Source organism: Balearica regulorum, chromosome 5 (genome assembly GCF_011004875.1).
Source record: "Balearica regulorum gibbericeps isolate bBalReg1 chromosome 5, bBalReg1.pri, whole genome shotgun sequence".
NCBI lineage: Eukaryota > Metazoa > Chordata > Aves > Gruiformes > Gruidae > Balearica > Balearica regulorum.
In genome coordinates this window covers 43866816-43891711 of record NC_046188.1, presented here as the reverse complement: position 1 = coordinate 43891711, position 24896 = coordinate 43866816, and the positions used below count along the sequence as shown (strand labels likewise).

At 36.9% G+C, this 24896-nt stretch overlaps 1 protein-coding gene across 2 annotated transcripts in view; it reads left to right on the top strand.

Moving 5' to 3' along the window:
* CKAP5 (cytoskeleton associated protein 5) overlaps positions 1–24896 on the top strand; it is a 51925-nt gene that overhangs the window by 6900 nt on the left and 20129 nt on the right. For both annotated transcript variants that reach the window (XM_075754570.1, XM_075754571.1), the window contains exons 2-24: positions 3780–3871; positions 4408–4601; positions 5739–5945; positions 8029–8200; positions 9225–9357; positions 9653–9756; positions 10103–10216; positions 10450–10554; positions 12244–12333; positions 12435–12599; positions 13415–13543; positions 14424–14606; positions 15552–15665; positions 16809–16919; positions 18177–18269; positions 18904–19089; positions 19562–19656; positions 21052–21109; positions 21192–21317; positions 21669–21805; positions 21957–22131; positions 22623–22736; positions 24761–24889. In XM_075754570.1, the coding sequence (XP_075610685.1) occupies positions 3815–3871; positions 4408–4601; positions 5739–5945; positions 8029–8200; positions 9225–9357; positions 9653–9756; positions 10103–10216; positions 10450–10554; positions 12244–12333; positions 12435–12599; positions 13415–13543; positions 14424–14606; positions 15552–15665; positions 16809–16919; positions 18177–18269; positions 18904–19089; positions 19562–19656; positions 21052–21109; positions 21192–21317; positions 21669–21805; positions 21957–22131; positions 22623–22736; positions 24761–24889 (2991 nt within the window). In that variant the 5' untranslated portion in view covers positions 3780–3814. The remainder of the gene's footprint in view (positions 1–3779; positions 3872–4407; positions 4602–5738; positions 5946–8028; positions 8201–9224; positions 9358–9652; positions 9757–10102; positions 10217–10449; positions 10555–12243; positions 12334–12434; positions 12600–13414; positions 13544–14423; positions 14607–15551; positions 15666–16808; positions 16920–18176; positions 18270–18903; positions 19090–19561; positions 19657–21051; positions 21110–21191; positions 21318–21668; positions 21806–21956; positions 22132–22622; positions 22737–24760; positions 24890–24896) is intronic.

The following is a 24896-nucleotide window of genomic DNA, read 5'->3' as shown; positions in this document are numbered from 1 at the left end:
TGTTGAGAAGTAATGGCTGAAGGTTTACATATCTTTGTAAAGAAGCTTTTTTTAAAGAAAAAAAAACAACCACAGAAAACAAAAAAAAAAAAAAAAAAAAACCCAAAAAACCTCCAGTTTTTGTCACATGTGGGATATTCTCTGAACAGAACCCAGTAACTTAATTGAAGGGAGAAACAACAGTCTTTTATTCTGGTATATGCAAGATGTGGACAGTATAAGATCTTGACGTAAGGACAGGTGTGAGCAGTGTTGAAGCTAGGAAGATGGGATATTTAAGGAGGAGTTCTCCCTCTGTGACCGTGGAATACTTTCTGATAAACTGTTCTAAAGAGATTTGTGAGTTATTGGGGGGAGGGGAAGTATAATTTTATTGCTATTTTTATATGCCAGATTCAGCACAGAAGGCAACTTAACCCATTTTGTAATTGAAGTAGCCATTGTAGATGTTAAAGACTAAAAATAGTAGGGGAACTGACTTGAGACTGAAAAACATGGGTGAGAAAATACACTGTTTCATAGGCATCCATCTCCCCTCTCTGTGTCTGTCCCATCAGGTGTGTTCCCCACCAAGTTGAGTACATCGTGATGTTGGGAAGGGAAATCCTAGATCCTTTTCTTCTAGTTTCTATAACACATCACTAGAGTGTCATACTTTATAGCCATGAACTGTTGTGTATGTGTAAGGGTAAAAATACTTGTAAATCAGTATCAGCCTTGCAATGGACAAGCCTTTCTAATGAGTTGCTCCTGACTTTAGGATTGTAGTAAGGTAGTTGCTGTCCTACAATAAGATTTGCCATGGTGGAACAGATTTCTGTAAAGAAAGTGTTTCTTTTTATTGTTGAGGTAGGAAGTTCATGCTGCTGACAGTTTTCTAAATGATCAGGGTGTAGACAGGGGTCTGTCTTAGTACAGGTGCCAAAACTCTTTATTTTGGTGTTTCTGCTGCTGGCAGGTGTGTTAGTGCTTTATTTCTTTTTCTATTTTCTTTGTGAATAACTATTGTCCTTATGTTGGTTCCTTATGTTTTCCTCAACAAAATGATATAGATGGGTAATGGTTTGAATTACCTCCAAGTTTCTGAGCAAGATTTGGAACTATCTAATCTCCTATAAAGTTCACTCTGCTTATTCTGGACAAAGGCATGTGTGAGTTCAGGAAAAGATGGCTGTAGCTATTTCTCATCTTGCATCCACACTGGGGGAGCACCCCATTATTTCTATACTGGTATGTTAAGATTATGTAATTCCTGATGCAAACACAGCTTATACTGGCAAAGCTGTGTCTTTCCTGATGGTGCTTGGCTGCAGAGCTAACTTGGGTGACAGAAGGACGTCTGCTGCTGTAACCACGTTCACGTTAAGGCATTCCTGCATCCTTCGCTAGGTGAACTATTTGAAAAGTTTTTAATGTTAACGCAGTCTCATTTTTTTTCTTTTGGAGAGAAAGCATCACAGTCATAGAGCTACATATAGTTTTATCCACACCTCCATTTTTGCCATGAGTGTCTTGCTTTGCGGGGGGGGTGTTTTCTTTGGGGTGTATTTGCTTTTGGGTTTTTTAAAATAGGTAAAATGCATTGAATTTGAATCAGGAGACTGTTGATTTGTATTTCATTTTCAACTCTGTCCTTCAGTAGGCTGAAGGAAGGGATAAGAGAGCAAATGAGAGATTTGGGCAGAGAAAAAGCAAGCAGTAGAGTTTCAGAAGAGTTTAAACAGATGAAAGGGGGCTCTTGCAAAAGGCTGTTGGGACTTTGATACAAAAAAGATGTAGTAACTCACTTGCTCTGTTGACATCTTGTGATTATTTGGTTTTGGTATGGCATTTGAAAGCTTAAGTTTTATTTTCATTGTAACTTTTCAGTCAGATTACCTTTTCCTTGTAATTCCTGACATGATGGAATGGTGTGACCAGTATTTAACCCAGAGCTTTCTTTAGTAAGTTGTACACTTAAAAAGATAGTGTACTAGAATTAACATTTCAATGGAAGGGGCTTTAGGTAGCCTTACTTCTGTGTGCTTCTTCTTACATGATAAGCAGAGGGATCCCTTCATTCTCAATGGTTTATAGTTCTAGGGGTTAATTAAGTCCTCATTGTTTGCCCTCCTAATGATTTTTTTTTTGCCTTTTTTTATGAAAAAAATAAATTTCTCAGTACCACTGTGCTGATGTCAAGAGAAAGTGTCCACATCACTGTTAGTGAAATGAGGACAAACCATAATAATGCTTGAATATGTTTGTTTATATGCGTAGTCAACTTCTGTCCTGACATTGGCTTTCATTATATTGCCATTGGGCAAATCAGTAGGTTTATGCAATTGTAGGGAGAACAGAATTAACATCCATAGGAATTTATAAATATTTAAGGCAAGTTTTAGTAGTTTGGTCTGTGTGTCATGGTAGCTGGTGGGAATTTGGGGTTTTGGTTTTTTGGGGGTTTGGGTTTTTTTAAATATTGGGGGGTTGGGTTGTTCTTTTTTTAGTTATCTTCTAATGGGGGGGGGGAGATTTTTATTGTGCACTAGTCTAATTTAGCTGTTGAGTTAGCTGTATGTTAGTGTTGTGTGGCTGACAGAAAGCTTTGGGGAACTTGCTTATGTTAACTTATATCCCTAATTCTAGGGGTTAATTTTCTGCAGAGAACCTTTGTGCATTAGGTGAAATATTTTGCCAGCAAAGCTGCATACTTTAACCTACATAGGCTGAATTTGCATTAGGAATATTCTGCAAGTATGGTGTATTTATATGCCTGTAGTGACTAACTGTTGTATATGCTGGCCAGTTTTTAGAGTTTTGGTCATCTTTGTCTATGCATTCAAACTGATACGCCAGAATGTGTTACTCCTTCTCTGGTTTGATTTTGTTTGTTGATAAATGTTGGGAACCCTTTCATTGCTACTGCTGTTATTTTCATTTTGCTGATCTCCCACATCAGGCATATTCTCTTGTTATTCTCTGAGCAGTCAGGTTATTTGTACAACATATCTGAGACGGGCATTGAGCCTGAGGTCTCATCTCTCACACCCTAATGGTCAGTATTCCTATTTTAATAAAAAGGAAAGAGGGTGGAGGAGAAGGAGGAAAACACTTAGGAACTTGAATGAATAAGGATTTGAGCCCTAGGTGTGGTAAAAATTGATCTCTTGTTGACAATTGCTGATGCTAGCTACATTAGAATTAGGGCATAAAGTGGCCAGCTTGCAAAAATGAGGTTTGTTCCTCTTGCAGTACTGTTCATTTCAGTTGTGCTGTTTGTAAAGTTGTTAAAATGGCTGTCCTTACACTAACACCCAATTATTTTTTGACACTGATTCATGGCACCTGTTGCTGAAAGCAATGTGTCAGTAAAAGTCAGTTTTCTAGTGTTGATGGGTACTCATTTCATTTTAGCATCTTAATGATAGCATATTCTTCCTCAAGCTTAGAATTGTTTCTCCTCTCTGATTCTTCTAATTCACTTCAGAATTCTTATATTCTGCATGCCTTCTTGGCTTACTAAAACTTTCACAGATTGAGACTTCTAGTGTCTGAAATAGTGCAAATTGCACTGCTCTCTAATTTTTAATGGCTTCTGGTAACCTTCCAGGGCTAACAGAATAGTGGTCTAGTCTTGTTAATGCATATATATCTAAATATAATTACAAGCTTGGGAGAGGGAGTTGTGCACTAGCAATAGATTTGCTACAGAATTGTCTTTGTTTTAAGTAGAAGTATGTTGCAGGTAGCACCTCACATGTATTTTTCCATGTTCTAACTTGTTTCTATCTCCACAGGAATTACTGTAATTATAGAGAGAACCTGAATTACAATGGGGGACGACAGTGAGTGGATGAAACTGCCTGTTGACCAGAAATGTGAACACAAGGTAGGAAATCTTGTTTTCAGGTTTGGCTTGCTGTATGTCTCTGCTGTCGTGATTCTGTGGTACTCCTCTGTATAATTACACCATAGTTAGGTAATCTCATCAGCTGCACAGTGTGGTCTGAAACTGCATCAGTTCTAGCTAACCTAGAGGCTGAATAACATTTACTAAGCAGAATTTAGTAGCATGATAATCTGTATGGTGTAAACGTGTGTGTTGAAAGATCAGTGCACTCATTCATGTGGAGAAATTACTCATCTGTAGCTGAAACTATTGTTGGGCTCCCACCTACTGATCAGTGATTGTTAGAGCTTATGAAGAGCAGTGGGGAAGACTGGTATCTCTCTAGCCAGATCATTCTTGGCAGGAGAAGAATGAATATTTTGTCCTGTCGCATGTTATTCACATAGTCATTGAAGAGAAATCTTGCAGATGCCAGCTTACTGAGCACACTTTCAACTATGACTGAAGTATTTTGTGAAATTGGTGCATTAAGATTGTACTAGCACAACCTTTGAATGTCTGATTTCTGCTTCCAGCTGTGGAAAGCCAGATTAAATGGTTATGAAGAAGCCCTTAAGCTCTTCCAGAAGATAGATGATGAAAAGAGTCCCGAATGGTCCAAGTATCTTGGATTGATAAAAAAGTTTGTGACAGACTCCAATGCAGTGGCTCAGTTGAAAGGCCTGGAAGCAGCGCTTGCTTATGTTGAAAATGCTCATGTAGCTGGGAAGTAAGTATCCTTTTCGTGCTATTAGTAGGCTGCTACGACAACTTGATGTCCCTCTCTGAGAGAGGCTGTAGATTAATTGTACAGTGGCCATAACGATTCTGACTTTACTGTTGAGAGCAGAACTTGCTTTCTGATCCAGAGAATTTGCCAAATGGTAGGCTTTCCTTGTAGATGGCCTCTGTGTGCATATTAACTTGTTAGAAATTGCTTACAATGTTCGAAGAAACTATTGGAGGCAGTAGTAAAGATTTCTGAAATGATAAAGTGAATCAGTAATTTGATGGTATAGGTGCTGTGAACTGGAATCCCTGTTCTTGTTTGACTGAAACAGTCTGTACATACAAGGAGTCCTTTTTTCCAGGGAGATATTAGTGTAATTCATTAATAAAATAAAATGTAGTTACCTTTATGTGGTGTTGCATCCAACGTAACCAATATGAATCTTCATACCTGCCAATTTCTTCACAGGAAGCTTGTTAATATTTCACTGTTGTCTACCCCATGAAATAGCCTATGCTCCTGAGAGTGAAGTAGAAGCACCTAATGGACCAGATCAGTGTTTTGGTCCACTGACTTTGTGACCTGATTAAATGAATAAGTCTTTAAAACAAACAAACAAAAAACCAGACCAAAACCAAACAAAACAACAAATAAACAAACCATGGCTTTGTTTAAAAACCTAAGAAACTTCCAGACACCTTGATTTAAAAGTGGTGTAAATGATTTAGTTGATCGGAAGCTTTGAAATAGATATGAAATGGTGTGCTGGGATTATGTACCAATGCTATATGTTAGTTAACTTTAACGTATGGAATTCCAGGAAATAGCAATTATTTGTGGACTTTAACTAATGTATATTAATGAGTAGGCTTTTAAGAAAATGTCTACTATTGACTGTCTGGTGCAGTCCAGTATTAGGAAAAAGTTAACTAGCACTCCCATGTGCAGGAGTTCTTTTGATTAAACTAGAGGTTGAAGTCACCTCTTACAAAAGGTTGTTAACTTAAAGTTTAGCCCCTGTTATATGAGGACTTGCTGAGTTTTAATCCATGGTTTGTGTGTGCTTTTATCTGTGGATAATGGTGTAGAACGCCTAATTCACTTAAGTATTCCAAAAGTAACACTCTTATTTTTCAGGACAACAGGAGAAGTAGCGTCTGGAGTTGTAAATAAAGTGTTCAATCAGCCAAAAGCCAGAGCAAAAGAGCTGGGTCTAGATATATGTCTAATGTATATAGAAATTGAGAAAGGGGAGACAGTACAAGAAGAATTACTAAAGGGTCTGGACAACAAAAACCCGAAAATCATAGTAGCGTGTATAGAGACCCTGAGGAAAGCACTAAGGTAAGCTTTTAGTTTTCAGTTCTTCCCCACCCTAGCAGTATGTAGAATCTAATTTGTTGCTCAAGTCTTTTTAGCAGGCCCTTGTTGTTGAATAGGATGTATCTTTACTGAACTGATATTTTTTTGACAACAGCAGTTGAGAGCATCATGGGATCTGTTAGATGTGAGGGATGTCTTTGTTGTACAAGCCGCATCTTGGTAAACAGTTGCAATGAACTACAGTGATCCAAACTACCGTTTTCACAATGGACCTCTGAAAGAAGGGCAGGATTAGTGTGTCTTGTTCCAGACTGTGGAGCTTCTCTTCTGAATAGCTGAAATAAACTCACTCATGGGAAAATGAAAATGTAGTCTTTAAAAAAAAAAAAAAAAAAAAAAAAAAACCAACCCAAAACCAAAAAACCCAACCCCTCACTGTTGTGAGCATCTTTAATTGGGTATGCTATGTGTGTTTTTTGGAAGAAAGGAAAAAAAAAAAAAAGAAAAAAGTTTATTGCACAGTAAGCTTCCATTGTCCATATAATAATTTCTTTATTAAAAAGAAAAGCTGATAATGCTCCCTAAAAATGAAATCCAATTTAAGATGGGTTAGTTGGCTTCAAGATTAGATTTGGAACATCTTTTTTTGTTCCACTTCAAGTATGTTTGAGTTGAGTGAAAAATACTGAGGTTCTATCAAATTCTTTTACTTGGTGTGTAAATATAATTCACTGTCCATTAGATTATTTTTTTATTATTCAAAATGAAACAGATAATTTTGGTATTAATGGACAGAGTACTTTTTCCTGAGAAAAGTAGTTCATGTGACAACTCTATAATGTAGATGGAGAGTGTCTTATGCTAGGTATTTTTAGAGAACTTGCTGATGCATACGTGGTCCTTGTTAAACTTAATTCTTCCAGGCTTCTGTAATAAAAGTCAAAAGAAAGCACTGAGCTTAGCACATTACCTGTGCTTCTACTAAGTGAAACTACTGTCCCATATTTAAGAATATATTTTAGCTATTTTAAATTGCCTTAGCTAATCAAATGTCCTTTTAACAGTACAGTGTAATTAGAAACCTGCTTAATCTTCCTCAATATCTTTCAACTAACTATATGTATAAAATGTGTATAATACTTACTGTTTCTCAGAGTGGGCTTGGCAATAAAATATTTACCACTAAAATTCTTAGAAAGTGAGACATGTAAGTTTTAGTTACTGAGCACCCATTTTTACTAGCTTTTTCATGTGGTACTTCATTAGAGGGAAGCAGAAGGAAAAGTGTGATTGGAAAGGTTAATTCAGAATTCTCAAGGAAAAGAAACGCTTCTGAATCACGAAAAAATTATGGCTTCTGAAGTGATTTAGATATGTTGTTTTAAGAACTGTAGCAGTTAACTTTACTATGAGTATGAAAAGAAAGTTCTTGTTTTCATTCAGCAGTGATTGAAAAAGAAAGTTTAATTTATTAAGTTCAACAGGATGTAGAATCTGCTGACAGGGAAGAGTGATTGGCTGGGGAAACGTGATTTATGTGTCCTTTCAGCAGTACGTATTTCAACATGTGTATTTTCTGTGAAGATGACCCAGGCTCACTATAATTAATCTGGTCCAACAAGTAGAAAAGTGACTAATACTTTTACTGCAGTTTGCCTCCAAGGATAGACGAAGGAGATTCTAATCTGATTTTTTAAAAAAAAAACAAAACCAAAACCAGGTCATACAAATTTTGATCTAAGGACACTTTTTTTCTCTCTTTTTTTTTTTTTTCTTTTTTACCCCCCGGTAAGGGAACAGATTTAAGCAGCAGATTAGATTAACTGCTTTGAAGTAATATCAGAGGCCTGATTTTGTAATTCCAAGCTGGGTGTGGAGGGTAATTATGATAGGGTAAATATTCTTTAAATTTTACAGTAGCTTAGTAGCTTCACAAAATAATAGCTACAATAATGATTTGAATAAATGACACAATTTCTAAATGTACACTTGAAGCATTCCATAGATGATTTTTTTTTTTAAATAAAAAAACCACCCCAGTTATTATTTGTGGCTCACTCTCTGGTTCCTATCTGGATACTGATTCCATGTTTTTAACTTTCAGTGAATTTGGTTCAAAAATAATCTCACTGAAGCCAATCATTAAAGTATTGCCAAAACTTTTTGAGTCTCGGGAAAAGGCTGTTCGAGATGAAGCCAAACTCCTTGCTGTGGAGATTTATCGTTGGATAAGGGATGCTCTGAGACCTCCATTGCAGAACATAAATTCTGTTCAGGTAGGCAGAAAGTAGTTCTGTATCCAAACGTTTGAGAAAATACTTCCATGCTCACTCTCCCTGATCCTGTGGTGTTGGGCATTCTTAAAGTCAAAGCTGGAATTTAAGTAACAGCAATGTTATTTTTTAGTTTCCTGAAACTTTACCTAAAATGTTAGTCTTTGTCATTTGTAAGGAAATCATGACAATGTTTTTTGTTTCTCTAAATATATGTGATGTTGCATGGGGAAGCATCATATTGAAACTGAGGAGGGGGTTTGAGAAGTAGAATGGTATTTCTTGGAGGCCTAACTCAAGGGTAAATGGTTACTCTTATAAAAGACCGCTGCACTGAAAGTCTTCAAGTCAACCATTTTCCTTCTCAGTTTTCCTTTTTCCTGAAATTTTTTTCCTCTACACAGCCCTTCAGACTTGTTCTGGTGGTGCTCAGGATGTGACTGTTCCCCTTCAGGAAGTGGCATTACATTATGATGGATAACTATGCTATTGGAGATGGAATGTTCCATTATTTTAAAACTTTATAAATTACTTATGCATTCTTCCCTCCTACCCACTTAATTGTTAATTGTGTTCTGGTGGAAAGCAGTAACTTGCTGGGAAAAGGTATTGTTTAAAAAAACCAAACGATTTTGTCAAATGTAGCTCAACATATTTGTCTTGTCTCAGTTTTAGTGTGTAATAATAGCATGGCTGTAACAAAGATCTTCATGCTCAGCCATTTTTATTTTAAAGCTTCTACAGAGGGGACACACCTTTCTGACCGTTCTACGGTTTGTTCTTATGTAAATATTTGCATTGATATTTTTGTTGGTAATACTCTGTTCTGTGGATATACTTGGTCAAAAGCTTCTGAACAGTGAATGTGAAGGGGAAGTCACTTCTGTGGTGGCAGGAAAAAGAACTTAAAAGGTAGTGGTGTCTTGGCTTTGAAATGGGAAAACTCTGTTGCTTTCCATAAAGCGTTGCTTGTCTTGGAGTATGTACAAAATGTCTCTGATACGATGCTCCTTTTCCCTTTTGGCAGCTAAAAGAACTGGAAGAAGAGTGGGTGAAAGTGTCATCAGCTGCCCCTAAGCAGACCAGGTTCTTGCGTTCCCAACAGGAACTGAAAGCAAAATTTGAGCAGCAGCAGGCAGTTGGAGGAGATGCAGATGGAGGTAAAGTATTTAATCTCTGAACTCCATTGGAAAGTATATCACTGGTGTATTATTTGTGAAGGAATGCATTAAATAATAAAGGTGGTTTTACTCAAACTGATGCAAAATGTGTGTGGTGCAGTACACAACAAAAAAATGTGGTTGCGGCAAAAACTTTATATGAAAGCGTATCTGTCCTTTGGAATAGCAAAATCACAGCTGCTGATAGTGCTTTTTAAACAATGAGCCTTAGGTGGTGCTGCAGTCAAAACTTCATTTCTCATTCTGCTTTTATTTTTCTCTCTTCTGGTTGCAGGAGGTGATGATGAGGAAGAGGCGGTACCGCAAGTAGATGCATATGAGTTGCTTGAAGCTGTAGAAATTCTTTCCAAGCTTCCCAAAGACTTCTATGAGAAAATAGTAAGCATAAACTTAAACGCTACCAGTTAATTCTATGACGTGTGGAGCTAATGAGTCTTAAGACTTACTGCCATGCTGCAATGTATGCTTTACTGCTATAATAACAGACTAGTGTAAGTAAAATATAGACTATCATAAATAAGTATCAAAATTTGATTTACCAGCAAGAAAGCTGTAGTTTTAAGGAGCTGAGATGTCCTGGGAAAGGACTGTATTTCATATTTCATTGCAGTATTGATGTTGAACTGTAGAGAGACTTTGGCTTTCTCAGGATAGAATTAAATTTTAACATCTGTGGTTTGTGGCAAGTATGCTTCTCTAGAATTAATGTAAATTTGCTCTGCAGGAAGCAAAAAAGTGGCAAGAAAGGAAAGAAGCTCTAGAAGCCATTGAACTGCTGGTGAAAAATCCCAAATTGGAATCAGGAGACTATGCAGACTTGGTGAAAGCTCTTAAAAAGGTAATAAAGAGTACACATATCGTTTAATATTTTTTGTAATTTATTTGTTTTATACTTTAAAAGTTACAGTTGAGATAATACTCATTAATAGAAAATTATTAGCTGGAACAGTGGTGGAAATAACCCAATCTGTGGCCCACCAACTATTCTAAGAAATTCTTCCAAGTCTCTGAAACTTGGATTTTCAGTCTTTAACACTGTCGGTTTGTTTTTTGTTTGTTTTTTGTCTTCAGGTTGTTGGAAAGGATACAAATGTTATGTTAGTTGCTTTGGCTGCCAAATGTCTTGCTGGACTAGCTGCTGGCCTCCGAAAGAAATTTGGACAGTATGCAGGGCATGTAAGTAAGACTATGTACTTTTTTCTGGTTTTATTAATGCTGGACACCAGGAAATACCTTACATTTTTTGCCCGTAAAACCTTGTAATTTAGCAAAGGTATTCTTTGCACAATTATGAATGCTTACCTACTCCTTAATGGAGCAAGTAGTGAAATATCTGCCAAGATCTCTTGCAGCTTCAGGTTAAAAGGGCCTTGTTTATTCACATTCAGCAATGTGAAGGTTACTGTTGCAATAAATTTTCTGTACTAAGACAACTCTGCATTACTCTGCCATGAAATGAACTTTATTTACATTACCTCATCCTGGAGACACACCCACAGAAATGCATTTCTAGGCCACAGTGGAAAAAATAGCTTCTGAAACTGAATTCTTCTTGGCAGCTCCATGATGTATGCTTTAGACTGGTTGGGGTTTTTTTAATGTTGGGGGAGAGTTTGGTGGTGGTTTGGGTTTTGTGGGGTTTTTGTCTGCTTTAAATAGCCAAACTGAGATTTTTAGTACCAAAATGTGCTGGTGATGTAGTTTAGTGCTCTTTTCTGTTCTCCTTTGCTATTCTTCTCTTACCAACAGCTAATATCAGGGAATTTGGGGAAGTTTAACCAGTCTCTGGAAAGAAAGGGAGCTTTTAATTAGTTGTAGTTATCTTACTTGTTTCTCAAGCCTCTGCTGCTGTCTTAAGCTGCTCGATCAAATTTTTCTTGTGATAAGCAAGAGTGATGGGGTAGAACTTAGACATGTGAGAACTGGTATGTCTGGCTGCTGGTAGTGTTATGTTTTGTCGTGCATCGGAAAGTTACTGAATCTCACTGCTTCAGAAACATTCAAGTCTCCTGAACTCTGAACAACTGTTTGGACAAAGTCTCCTTCATTCTGAAAGCTGTCTATAGTTGGAAGAAGCATTCTTAAATCTGTTTACACTTGATTTGTGTTTTAAATGTTAACCCTCATAGCTGCAGAGTTAGTATTGAAGTTCTTATTGTTAGAGACCATACTTAAATGGAGCTGCTGAATGTGAGAATGTCTGCTGACTTTTTTTTTTCTTTAATTTTTATTTGTTTTTCAGTAGTGACTGACTGAGCAGCTACATTGGGTTTAAATTGCTGTGAAATTCTAGTATGGCACAGTTTAGTATCAGGTGTGCTTTTTCAAGGTGATAAATCTGAAAAAATATTGCTCCAGGAAGGATTCGGGTTGTTTTAGAACAATGGTCTGGCCAGCTGTTCCTCAAATGAGGGCTTCTTAATGAGCCATCCTAAATGCTGTCAGGAAGCTGGGAAGGAGGGGACAGGTTATATACTTTCTTGGATTCTTATAGTACAAGAGCACAGCACTCTGTGCTGGGAAATTGTTTAATTTCCATTCTATCACTCTGTGTTGTTCCAGACCAGTAGAGCCAGAGTATTCATCTGTAATTATGTGAACTTGTAGATCTACCTTTTGTTCAGCTTTGCTCAAAATTGCTCAAAAATCTGTATTTGTTAATAGCTTGACTGGAATCAATTTAATATTGGAAATCAGCTATAATAAACTAGTTCACATTGCTATTGTGTACCCCTGGAGGGATCAGCAGTGATGTTTGCTCCCTGGTATTTTGCAGAGAAGCAAATAATGCAATTGGACTTTCCAGTTATATTAGTGAAGAGTGTATTGACTTTTTTGTTTGTTTTCTTTTTTCCTTTTCCATAGGTTGTTCCAACAATTTTGGAGAAATTTAAAGAGAAGAAGCCTCAGGTAGTGCAGGCACTACAGGAGGCCATTGATGCAATCTTTCTTACAGTAAGTAAGAGTGACAATTTTCCCCTTGTCTGAGAATTGGTCTCTAGTTTGATTTACCTTTCTCTTACTTTACTGAAACTAATCTTTATCCAACACTGTAGACCACATTGCAGAACATCAGTGAAGATGTGTTGGCGGTGATGGACAACAAAAACCCAACAATTAAGCAGCAAACATCCCTTTTCATTGCAAGAAGCTTCCGTCACTGCACACCTTCTACTCTGCCAAAAAGCCTGTTAAAACCTTTCTGTGCTGCACTGCTCAAGGTAAAGCAGGAGGAGTTGGGTATTTCTCTGGCATTGACTTGAGCACTGTTGTTGTGAAGCATTGGATTGTTTTGGGAGAAAGACCCTTCTGGCAGTGCAAGGACTAAAGAGTTCTTGTGTGCTTTGTAGCCATCAGAGTCAGTTTTGAGTGATGTCAAACCTGAAGATGACTGTCAGTCATGGGAACAGTTCAGTCTCCTTTTTATTAGCTTCTCTGAAGCTGAAGACTCACCAAGTTTTATAATAGATTTAAGACAGTGATTTGTGACTAGTAAACTTCTGGGCACTGTGCCACTTGCTTCTTGCAGACATCTCTAGCAAGCTTTTGTTGGAATGCCACATATCATTTACTGTGAATAAAAGAACCATCATTGTTTACACTGATAAATGGTCTAGTGTAACTGCAGTATGTGAATCAATGTTGTATATTTTTTTCATTGCAAAATAGCCCTTTCCCTGTTATGGGAAATATCCCTGGCTTAAAAAATGGAGATTTGAACAGAGTTGCAGAACTTCAAACTCCTTGTGAACTTTCATGGTGTTGCATTATCTATTAAAGCATGAATGTTTACTGCCTTGTGTGAAATATCCAAAGATAGGAAACTGGCTATATCTGAGAAACAGTAGACTTGATCAGTATATAGAAAAACAAAAGTGAAAAACAACCTTTTTATTTTTGCAGTGGAATGTTAAGTATTATTCTGTAGTAGATGTAGATTTCTAAAAAGGGGAGGGGATTTATACAGACGATGGATTTAAGAATCTGTTTAGATGTGAGCTGCAAGTCATATAATACAAGTTGTCTTTCTGTGCAGCATATCAATGATTCTGCTCCTGAAGTAAGAGATGCTGGATTTGAAGCATTGGGCACTGCCTTGAAAGTGGCTGGAGAGAAAGCTGTGAATCCCTTTCTAGCAGATGTAGACAAACTAAAGCTTGATCGGGTGAGTTTGTTATCATAAATGTTGTAAAACAAATTCTCCATTTATCCATTTAAGATGCATCTTAGGCTAGAGAAGACTTAAGAGAATGCTTTAGCTAATGACATTCAGCACACTTGAAAACTTTTTTTTTTACTTAAGTTACTGATGTTGCAGAGAATCTGAAAATCTCTATTTCTTGCTAGATAGATTATCAAGCATCTTTTCTTTGACTTCCACTACCTAAAATGCATTAGTATGTTAACATCGCACCTTTTCGTTCTTATGTAAAGTATCTGGCTTCAAGGCTGTGTTATCTATGAAGTGGGTTGTGAAGTTTCATTTGGGGGTTTTTGTTGTTATTTGTTGTATGTGGGATTTTGGTTGTTTTGGTTTTGAACACTTTCTCTGTTGTCTTGAAACAAAATTTAGGGGTTTAGGTCACAATCACATGGTCTAATTCTGTATTACTAGGCAGGATTTGGTATTAAAGACTTACTTTCCGACAACAAAGTTTTCATGCTTTTGCATAAGCTAACAGGTTTGACTGAATAATGATTTTATAATTTAAGGTGCTAAGAACTAGTCTTTAGAGCATCTGTAAGTATCGAGGGGAGTGTCAGTGCTTTCTATGTGTATAAATACACTTCATTTTGAACTAGGAAAATTATTCTAGCAACATAGTGATGGCTGATGCCATTGGCTAACATTACTACTGTAAGGAACACAGGATAACAAAATTTTGTGAAGTAAACAACTCTTCACATTTTTTTTTCCGGAGCATTCAAGTTTGAGCCACTGGTGTTGAAGGGATGCTGTACATCTGATTGTGGTAGCTAAATAGCTTTTTTTCCCCCCCTCTCTTTTTTTTGTTTGTTTGTTTTGCTTTTTAACTGCTTGTCAGATTAAAGAGTGTGCTGAGAAGGTAGAACTGGTTTATGGTAAAAAGACAGGAGGAGCTGCTGAGAAAAAAGAAGGCAAGCCTGTTACTGGAAAGACCCCTGCCCTTTCAGGGACTGGTGGAGATAAAGAAGCAAAAGAGGCAGCAACCAAACCAGGACCACTGAAAAAAGCACCAGCTGTGAAGGTAAGAGAGACTGCCAAGAGATTGTCTGATGATCACAGTTGTCTGTGATTGCATCAAATAGTTACTTATTGAAGGTGGCCTGTTGAATGTCTCCTTCCACTGAGGAATCACTGTCCTGTAGGAGTAGGTGAGCCCAACAACAAAAAGAATCTGGGACTTTCTGAGAATGTACATGATGAAATTTCAGTTTTTAATGATACAAAATGTCACTTACATCTTAATACCAAATTTTGGTGTTCAAATAGTGATAGACCACTGGAGGAATTCAGAGGAGCCTCAGATGTTGTAACAATAACTTACTCTGTGGTGATATAGTAGTATTTGGCTGAAGTCAATGTATTTTCTTATAACTAGCAAGGTCGCTACTTAAGTGTGGACTGTTCTCTTTAATGTTGTTTTTAGTTTGTTACCATACATAATTTGAACCATCAGCCTGTATTGCTTTAAAATGATTATTTGGATTTTAAAAATTGACCTAAGTAGCACTATAGATGGTCTGTGCAATAGCCGGCTTATTTTTCTGGGTGGGAAGCCTGGAAATGAATAGTAGAATGGATCCTTTTTTTTTTTTTTTTTTTTTTAAAGTGTATCAGTACTCTTTTAGCCTGGAAAAGAGACACCAGTTGCAAGTTTAATATCTAATCGGTATCCACAGGAGAATATATGGAACTTTTTCACAAATACATACCTCTCTCCCTTTTCATCTTTCATTGTCTTGTGTGTCCCTGTTACTGTACATGTTTCATAAAACCTGGTAGTCTGAAAGCAACATATGAATTAAGCTCTAGCATAAAACTATTTCTTTGTCTGAAGCTGTTATGGTACTGGACATGTATGTATTTTTTGACATTAGAGTGTAGAAATGTGGAAAACCAGTAGTTCTTTTGGTATCTGATGAACTAGAGACCTGTTTGATCTTGGTTAACCTGTGCATTTCTTTTCTAGTCTGGGGGCCCACCCAAGAAAGGCAAACCAGCTGCAGCCGCAGGTGTGGGAGGTGCTGGGGCTAAAGGCAAGAAGGGTCCTGAGACCAAAGAAATATTTGAATCGGAGCTCTCAGTGAGTATTCCACTATTCTCTGAAATAGTCCTCTGTGTAAGTAGTTTTGGTTAGTCAGTTCTTCAGCTACTACAGAATTTTCACTGAAGTTGGGGGTTTTTTTGTTAGGACAAGGGAAAGCAATACATTTAAATAAATGCCGTTCATTACTGGTAAAATGGCTGTTCAGTATATTCTGGTAAAGACAGTAACCAATAAATTATGCTAATGAACAGATGAAAAAAAAGTAGTGATGTGACTACTTTATATGTAACTTAGGATGCATGATTTGCTGAAGGTGTCTGGTATTAAAAGCCTGAGAATACAGTATTCTGGAGTTTACATTGAAATCTGAAGTAGGATACAGTAGTAATTGAACAAACTAGTGCAAGTTTATTCCATGCTGTTCACATTAAGTTACACATCAAGAAAATGATTGAATTCTGCATGTTAATTGAGCATCTACCTATTTTCTTGGTACGGAAGCAGGTAAACTAACCTATCTGTAGGTCAAACAAAAAAACCAAAAGGTAACAAAAAGCTATTAAAGCTTTGCTTACATGTATCTGCAAGGTTTTTTGGACTGCAGTTTTCATTCTAAGCGACACTCTAAAGACTACTTTTCCATTCCGTTTACATTGAGAGCTATAGAGTAGAAAATTAGTATACAATTCTGAAGGTGATACACCAGTGAAACAAGGGAAGCTTTTGTTATTTTTCGTATACTAAATAACTTGAATTCTTCATTTTGATAAAATGGGTGTGGAAGATGTGTCTTCTCCCATCCACCCTTACCAACCACTGATTCATTGCTGTGCATGCTTAGTCAGACTTCATACAATATTATCTTGGAAATTTTGGGTTACATCTGCTTGATTCTAGAAGTAGCTAGTGGCTGCTCAGGATTATTTTTGACTGGCTGCACATCTTATACTTTTCAGGGATTACTTTTCTGTTGTAGTACAGTTTAGCAGCTTCCTAAATTCTTAAGGCCCCTAAACTATAATCCATATAAAATCTTTCAATGTACAACAGAAAACTACTCATATTTTGTAAATGCACCACAGTGCAAAGGTCATTCCAGTATATTACTTGTCCTTGAGGCTGCTGCCCTCCTTCAAAGGGGTGCAGTGGGGTGTTAACCTGGTTTTGATCTGTCTGCAGATAGAAGTATGCGAAGAGAAAGCTGCTGCTGTCCTTCCAGCTTCTTGTATCCAGCAGTTGGACAGTGGTAACTGGAAAGAAAGGCTTGCCTGCATGGAGGAGTTTCAGAAGGTAAGTTTGTAGCAGTTAAGAAGAGAGGCAGGTAGGGAAAGAGAATGAAAGCAATAATTTCTTCAGCTTTTTAGTCCTGGTAACTCTTTTAAGACATACCAGTAGTAGTGATATTTCAGCACTTCAGATGGGTTAAACAATACTTGCAAAAGACAAGTGGCTTATCTGATTTAAATTGGCTCTTATTTCATAACAATAGTGGAGTAAGTCTCTTAGTTTAATGTAGATAGTTATGCTTTTGTCAAACATATTTGTATGTGGATTGAGGATGCATAGAGGTCTTTTTTAAAGTGCTAAGTAATTCTAAAGCTTAATCTCAAAGATAGCTAGGTTTAAACAAAAAGCGTTTTGCAATGACTGGGCAAAACCAGTTGCAAGGAAGTCCCTGCTTATTGCGTGATAGGCAGCAATTGATTACAATACTAAAATTTCAACTGGCAAATAGTTTATGTTTGAAGCCTTATATGATACTAGCAGTCTTCACAGCTGGTGGCGAATGCTTCATGTAGTCACAAACAAAAAAAGCATCATGTGTCACTCAAATGTGAAGCCTGGCTTATTTTTCCGTGGTATCCGTCATCAGACCTTTGAGAGTTCACATTGAAAAAGGCATCAACTGGTAGATGTACAAATAGTTCGTATCACTACACCATTATAGTTGTGACTGAGTTTTAAATATTTTAGTGGAAAAGGTGGCTAAGTTAAATTATGAAACTGTGACTGGCTAGACTGAAATGCTGCTGCAAAAGCCAGCTTTACTCAAATGTAAAGATGTTACAGTTTCAGTAGAATGGATAAGCCTAACAGCAAGTCTAACAGTAATTTAGATTACATTCAGGCTTAATCTCTGCTCTGTAGTCAGTATTCCAGTGGGAAAAGTGCACAGTATGCTTCCTTTTAAAAATAAACGTTTAAAAAGGCAGCTTGGAGTCGATTATTTTTTGCTTAGTAAGCATTAAATTCCCAGGGCTGGAATGGTCAACAGTGGTTGTAGGGACACTTGTTAAAGAAGATGCCATACTTTTATGGTAATCTGAACACTGTAGTTTTAAATGTTGGCTCAGTACCTGTCAAATAGGCTCCTTGTAAAAGTGGGTCTTGTAGTAACTCTTTTCAGGTAAATTCTTACGCTCAGATTTTCTGCAACTTAGTTCAGTATTAAGAAAATATTTATAGGATGTTTGAGGTAACTCGCATTTGTGTGTTGAGTTTTGTATCACTTGTGACCTATTGGCTACCTTAATGTTTATCCTTTAGGCTGTTGAGCTTATGGAGAGAAGTGAAATGCCTTGCCAAGCTCTAGTAAGAATGCTGGCCAAGAAACCTGGTTGGAAGGAAACAAATTTTCAGGTAGCACATTACCCTTCAGTAACTAACAGTCCATTTTTGTTACTTAACGTGAGCTGTATTTCCAACTAAAAAGGTTGTAGGTGCATATATGTCATTGAAGATAATCCTAGCATCATGACCATAGTTGTATCTGTAGCTAAATAGAATATAAATTCTGAAAGTAGATTTTATTTCTGCTGACAGTTGAGACCTAGAGACAACATTTGAAAATACCTAGATGTATGTTTATTCATGTGTGCATGTATGTGTGTATATATAAAGTTCTAAAAGTAGGCAACAGCTGCTCAATATTACTGTGTATAATAATAATATAGATATAGATCTATAATAGATATCTATACATATCTATAATATAGATATTAAAAACATGTATTTGTATGTATAATCACACAACCTTGTATGTGTGTATAAAATATGTATTTGTGTACATAAACATGTTTGTGGTCACATTCTTATATGTGTATATATGTTTCTGTGTGTATACACACACAAATAGATACTTTATGTATACATTTGTGTTTACCCACAAATACATATATTTATTTTGTTATATATCTCTAAATATATAGAATAAAAATTTGGTCTAAAATACATGAAGACATGAGTAACTTCCTTGCCTGTGTGGATGTTCCAGGTGATGCAGATGAAACTGCACATAGTTGCACTGATTGCACAGAAGGGAAACTTCTCCAAAACTTCAGCCCAGGTTGTGCTGGATGGGCTCGTAGACAAGGTTGGTGACGTGAAATGTGGGAGTAATGCAAAAGAAGCCATGACAGCAATAGCAGAGGCCTGTCAGTTGCCGTGGACTGCTGAGCAGGTGAGTAAGCAGCAAAGGTATTCTTCCAGTAAATAAAATCCAAAATACTATGTGGGGTATTCTTTCAGTCAGAGGAGTAAATTCTAAATCTCTGATTTTTTCTCTGTTGCCTAAAGGTGATTTGTTTGCTCTCAAGGTACCTCCTAAGGCAGAAGTTAAATACAAGTTCCTCCAAAAGAGGAAATAATGACTAGTAAATTAGTATTTTGTTGAAATACTGCCAAAGCAGGTACACATCCATAATAAAGGAATCTCTGGCTGCCTTTAAGTACTTCATGAACTTCTGGTTCACTTCATTTGAAATCATAGTCTGCTACAGTGACACAATAAATTTTTCCTCGCATGTTACCCTAGCTGTTTCTGTTTACTTGCAGTGCCCTGTGTTTTTTGCAGGTGACTTCACTCCTTTATTACACTGCTTTGTCACCTGGTTTGCCAGTGAAAACTTACACTTAACTCTCTTCTGTTGCAGGTTGTGGCTATGGCTTTCTCTCAAAAGAATCCTAAAAACCAGTCAGAAACTTTGAACTGGCTTTCAAATGCAATTAAAGAGTTTGGCTTTTCTGGGTATGTCTTTTGAGTAAATTGCTAAGAGAAACTCGAATGAAAATGTTTCTAAGGACTAAGAATCTGTCCTTCTCTGTCAAATTGATCTGAAGAGGGTGGCTGCAAGTGCATCTGAACTCTTGTTCCTAACTCTGGTGCTAGCTCTGTCAGGTGCTCTTCTAGCTCTAAATGTATAAATGAAAGTATCTGACATTACTTACAGGATAGGGTACTATTACACTACTAGATGCTTAATTCATTCTCGGCCTTCTCTGAAGAGCATTTTTCTTAAACTTTATATACTATAGGAGAGGACTGGGCAAGGAGCTGTGGTATTGCATATCTGTTTTTCCCGTTCTACTTGGATACACTTGCACCCGGGGATCACTACGTTTTATAGTTTAAAAAACCAAAACCTGACAGCCTACAGAAGAATACATACCAGCATGCTTATTGCTCTCCTTAGGAGAGATTTTGAGGCTGATAACAGGATGAAGTTTTAGCCAACAAAGTAGCTGTTATTGCATCTGGCACTGTGAGGGTAGGAAATGGATTCTCCATCAGAACCAGGGATAGCATTCCTTAATTATTAATCACCAGTCTCTTAACTGAATGTGGTCAAGCATATGTAATACAGTTTACTCCTGAGAACAAAATTTCTAAGCAGTTAAGACTTCAAATATTAATTTATTTGACTACTTGGGCAGTTACTATGCCTGTCTAAGTTGCTTCACAGCTATTAAATGGATAATTACATTGATTTAAGTCTGGAAAGCAAACTGTTCAGTAAATTCCCCAAAACCTATGTATTTCCAGCAGGGTAATCTATGTGTAGATATGATACTAGAACAGTAGTGTCTGAGGCTGCACAAAGGAAGCTTCTGTGATTGCCTATTTTCTCTTCTATTGAATTCAGTGATGGTATAGAAGATTCAATAATCTAAACTTTCTTTCTCTTGTAAACTTCTTTTTGAAATTTATGTCTCTTTCTGGAAGATCATGAGACAGAATAACAAAGAAAAAACCCCTCGCCTTTAATATGTAGCCATATATCAGGTGTTTAAAATGATTGTAGGACTGAAATCTTGAGATGAATCTAGAATCCTGTGAGTGATGTAGTTTAAGAAACTTTCCAGCTGTAATAATAGTAGTCTTTAATAAATTATTTTGTTTACTGTATTGATTTTCCTAGTAGGCTGTTCCTCAAACTGGTATCTTTCAGTAGTTATTTAGATAGCTACCATCTACACTGTACCTGTGATATTATAAGTGCAAATATCTTCTGCTTGTAAGTTAGTTGTATGAATCTTTTCTTGGTGCTTTTTTTTTTTTTTTAAAGCATATTGTGATGACTTTTTTCCTTGTTGGTGCTTTCTGTGTTGCATTTTACTTAGGGAAGATATCTTTTTCCCACAGACTGAATGTCAAAGCTTTCATCAGTAATGTGAAGACAGCTCTTGCTGCGACTAACCCAGTGAGTAAATTTAGAAGTTTAGTCCTGAATTATTATCAATCCTTAATTTGAAGACTGAGTGCTTTTATCCTCTTTCTGACAGGCTGTAAGGACTTCTGCCATTACCTTGCTGGGAGTCATGTATCTTTATGTGGGACCTCCTTTGCGAATGTTTTTTGAGGATGAGAAGCCAGCCCTTCTCTCCCAGATAGATGCAGAATTTGAAAAGGTATGAAGTGTAGCTCTCTTACTACCAAATATCACTAAAACTACTTAGAAACTTCAGTAGCTGGAATACATAGATAATATTGTGGTCTAACCTGTATTTTTGTAGGTGAATCAGATTTTTTTAAGACAGCTCACCAAAGCAGGTGCAAACTCATTATGTCTAGCTATGTCAATGTCAATAGTCACTTTTTTCATGATGAACTTCAAAAGTTTCTCGTTTTGTTTGAATAGTGTAATGTTTTAGAAGTCTATCACCCTGAGAGAGTGCATTCATATCCTGCAAGTGCTTTTATTTTTAACGTCAAATGAAAAACTGTAAAATAGCTATTTCTGATTTTTGTGTTGCATGCAGATGCAAGGGCAGACGGCACCAGCCCCAACTCGTGGCATTTCCAGGCACAGTGGGGGAGGTGGGGATGATGGTGAGGAAGAGGAACAGGAGGATGTTGGGAATGATGTTGTGGATCTCTTGCCGAGAACAGATATTGGGTAGGTTTGGATTCTACAACCTGAAGACGTACTTCCACTGTAATTCAAAACTTTGTGTTTATAAAGGCTTTCTAAGCAGAAATCTGTGATGTTCAAACACTCAAATACAATTAACTAAGAAAATGAGCTTTTTACCCTTTTTATCTTACAGTGATAAAATCACAGCTGAACTAGTGTCTAAGATTGGGGACAAAAACTGGAAGATCAGAAAGGAAGGTCTAGATGAAGTAACAAGCATAATAAATGATGCTAAGTTCATACAGCCAAACATAGGAGAACTTCCAGCTGCTTTGAAGAGTCGTCTCAATGACTCCAATAAAATCTTGGTATGTTATTCAAAATCCTCTTTAAGCTGTTTCCAGTTTAGAACTTAAGACAAACTATTTATAATTTCTGAACCTTGCTTATTACACAGTCTGTTACAATGTCATGAAATTAACAGTTGGAAAACAGTGAATTATATATTTCTAGATCGTATATTGGCCTATTTTTAAAATATTTGCCTTTGGTTTTGCTTTGTATTTAAAAAAAAAAAAGTCTTCAAAAAAAGGGAAAAATCTACATCTACTCTGAATGTAATGTAAGTAAATCTAAACAAACAAACAAATGAAAATCCCAAAATTAAGTTTGACTAACTGCTCTGCTTCTCTTCTATACTCTGTGTGATGAATTTGAAGTCTGGAATAGATATCATTGAGCAGACATTCTAAAGTAAAAGTCTAGCTGTACAGCAGTGTTACTTTTCCCTGTATGACTTGGACTTTTGTCCATATGGCTGTAACAGTGTTTTATTCAAAGTCTTTTTGTTTGTGTGCAGGTGCAACAAACACTGAGCATTCTTCAGCAGCTAGCAACAGCAATGGGCCCCAATATCAAACAGCATGTGAAAAATTTGGGCATTCCTGTCATTACAGTCCTAGGAGACAGTAAGGTAGGACACTCATCAAGATCTCTTTCCTCTTTTGCTGCTCACTATCTGAGCTGTGCCTGAGAATAACTGTTGCTGCTTGGACTTGCTTTTGAGAGGTGGATGGTAATTAAAACTTCTTTGGAAACTATTTTGAAAGGTTCTTGCCTAAATGACAACTTACTATCCAAATATGAGTGTGTGCCTGAATATATATTCTGCCTAAGATGTATTCTTCTGCTTGTAAATAAACCTAGTCAGTGTCATAACTGAGCTTTTAAATGAAATGTGGTGACTGTATGCATACTTCTAACCCTGAAAATACACCATGTTAGACGCTCATCAGGTTTGCTTGTAGAACTTTGGTTCTTTTAGCGTATTAGTGTGAACTCTGTAGGAGACCTTTGAACTCTAGGTAGAAACAGGCTATGCACAACTGACACTGAAGTTTGTATAATGTCAGTGTCGAGCTTGTCAGGATGCTATATCAAAGTCAAAGCTGGGACCATGGGAAAGAGCTATTTGAAGCAGTGGGGGAAAGCAGCTCGGGAAGATGCCAGTGTCTTGTGCCAGAAGTCACAGGCAGTTATCAGAGGTGGCATACTTCAGATGTCTCTACTCTGAATGTGAGTAGGAAAAAGAGCAGAATCTGGATCTACCTGTCCCAAGCAATGGAAGGACTAAGATTGGTCCTAGGGCTAGATAAAAACGCTTAGTTCAAATTTTCTCTTTAAGGGTGTTAAAGAACTGAGATTTTATGCGACTAAGTTGGATTCTTCTAATCAACAATTATTGTGAGGGAAGAGCAAGCTCCCTTCAGTTCCAAGTACATGGCTTAAGGATCAGACCAATTGTGATTAACTTGTACTGTTACTAAAATGCATAATACCAGTGTTACTTGTAAGCACTGTAATGCTGACAGAGTATTATATACTCATTCAAACATTGCTACAGAAGTAACTTTTTTTAATGTATAGCAAGATTTACCTAGTTTATCCAATTGCTAGAGTTTTTGAAGATGAGGAGGATCCTTTTTGGGCCCTACTTTGAAATGTTGATAATGGACCCACTGAATAGTCGAGAAAAATCAACAGCTTGTAGCATGAGTGAAGACAAATTAAGTTTGGGTGATGGGAACCAAGGCCTCATCAAGAGAGATTGATGAGCATCTATTTACTTGCAGCACATGATTTTTTTTTTTTTTTAATCTTTTCCTCAGTGAGATTAAAGATTGGACAAGTTATTTGCAAGGATGCTCACTTCTTATTTAGATACATGCCTGGATATTACCTTTGTATTTCAAATCAATTCATACTAAAACTAAATTAGTCTGTTACATTATCAGCTTGCCTCAGAAATTCACTGTAGTCAGAGACACTTATGTATGCAATCATGTCTATACTGATAACATTTTGAAGAGCTATGGCTGTTAAGTATTGTGTCTGACTTCTCATAACTTTACATAGCTGCTTCAAAAAAGGGTGCTGTGCTGAATTTTGCTTTCAAAAAAAAACACCCCTCTACTGGAAGACAGAAATTGGTAGGAGTTAGAGGGCTCCCCTGTTCCTGATTTGACTTTTGCTTGTGTGTGTCCTAAATAAGTGTGCCCTAGTAACAGGCTTAATAACCCACTTGCCTTGACTTATGAATGTGCTATAAGTCTATTTTAAGCATTGGATAAATCACTAACCTTATTCTTTGGCTTGTTTGAGAATTAGGAGGCTCCCAAAATTCTCATCAATGAACGGTAGCAGGTACAAAATGCTTTTAAAGATACCCTTTGTCCCTCTTTATTAAACTTTTTTTTTTTTAAATGATGGTAGGTAAGCATAGTCGCTGATCAGGTGATTTCTGCAGCTGATACCATCACTAAAACTAAATTTTTCTGAATCTTAGGCTTCTCAAGCAGTGAAGAAAAATAGAGATTTCAAAGCCTGTGATGTAGATGGTTTTTCCTTTCATGGGAAAGATGAATCTATTGCCTCTTCTGTTGTAATCTTATGACCCCTCTTTAGGATCATTCTTCTTAAATCTTGTTCTTGCTACAGAATAACGTTCGTGCTGCTGCACTAGCAACTGTGAACGCCTGGGCTGAACAAACTGGCATGAAAGAGTGGTTGGAAGGGGAAGACCTGTCTGAGGAGCTCAAAAAGGAAAATCCTTTCCTAAGACAAGAGGTTGGCT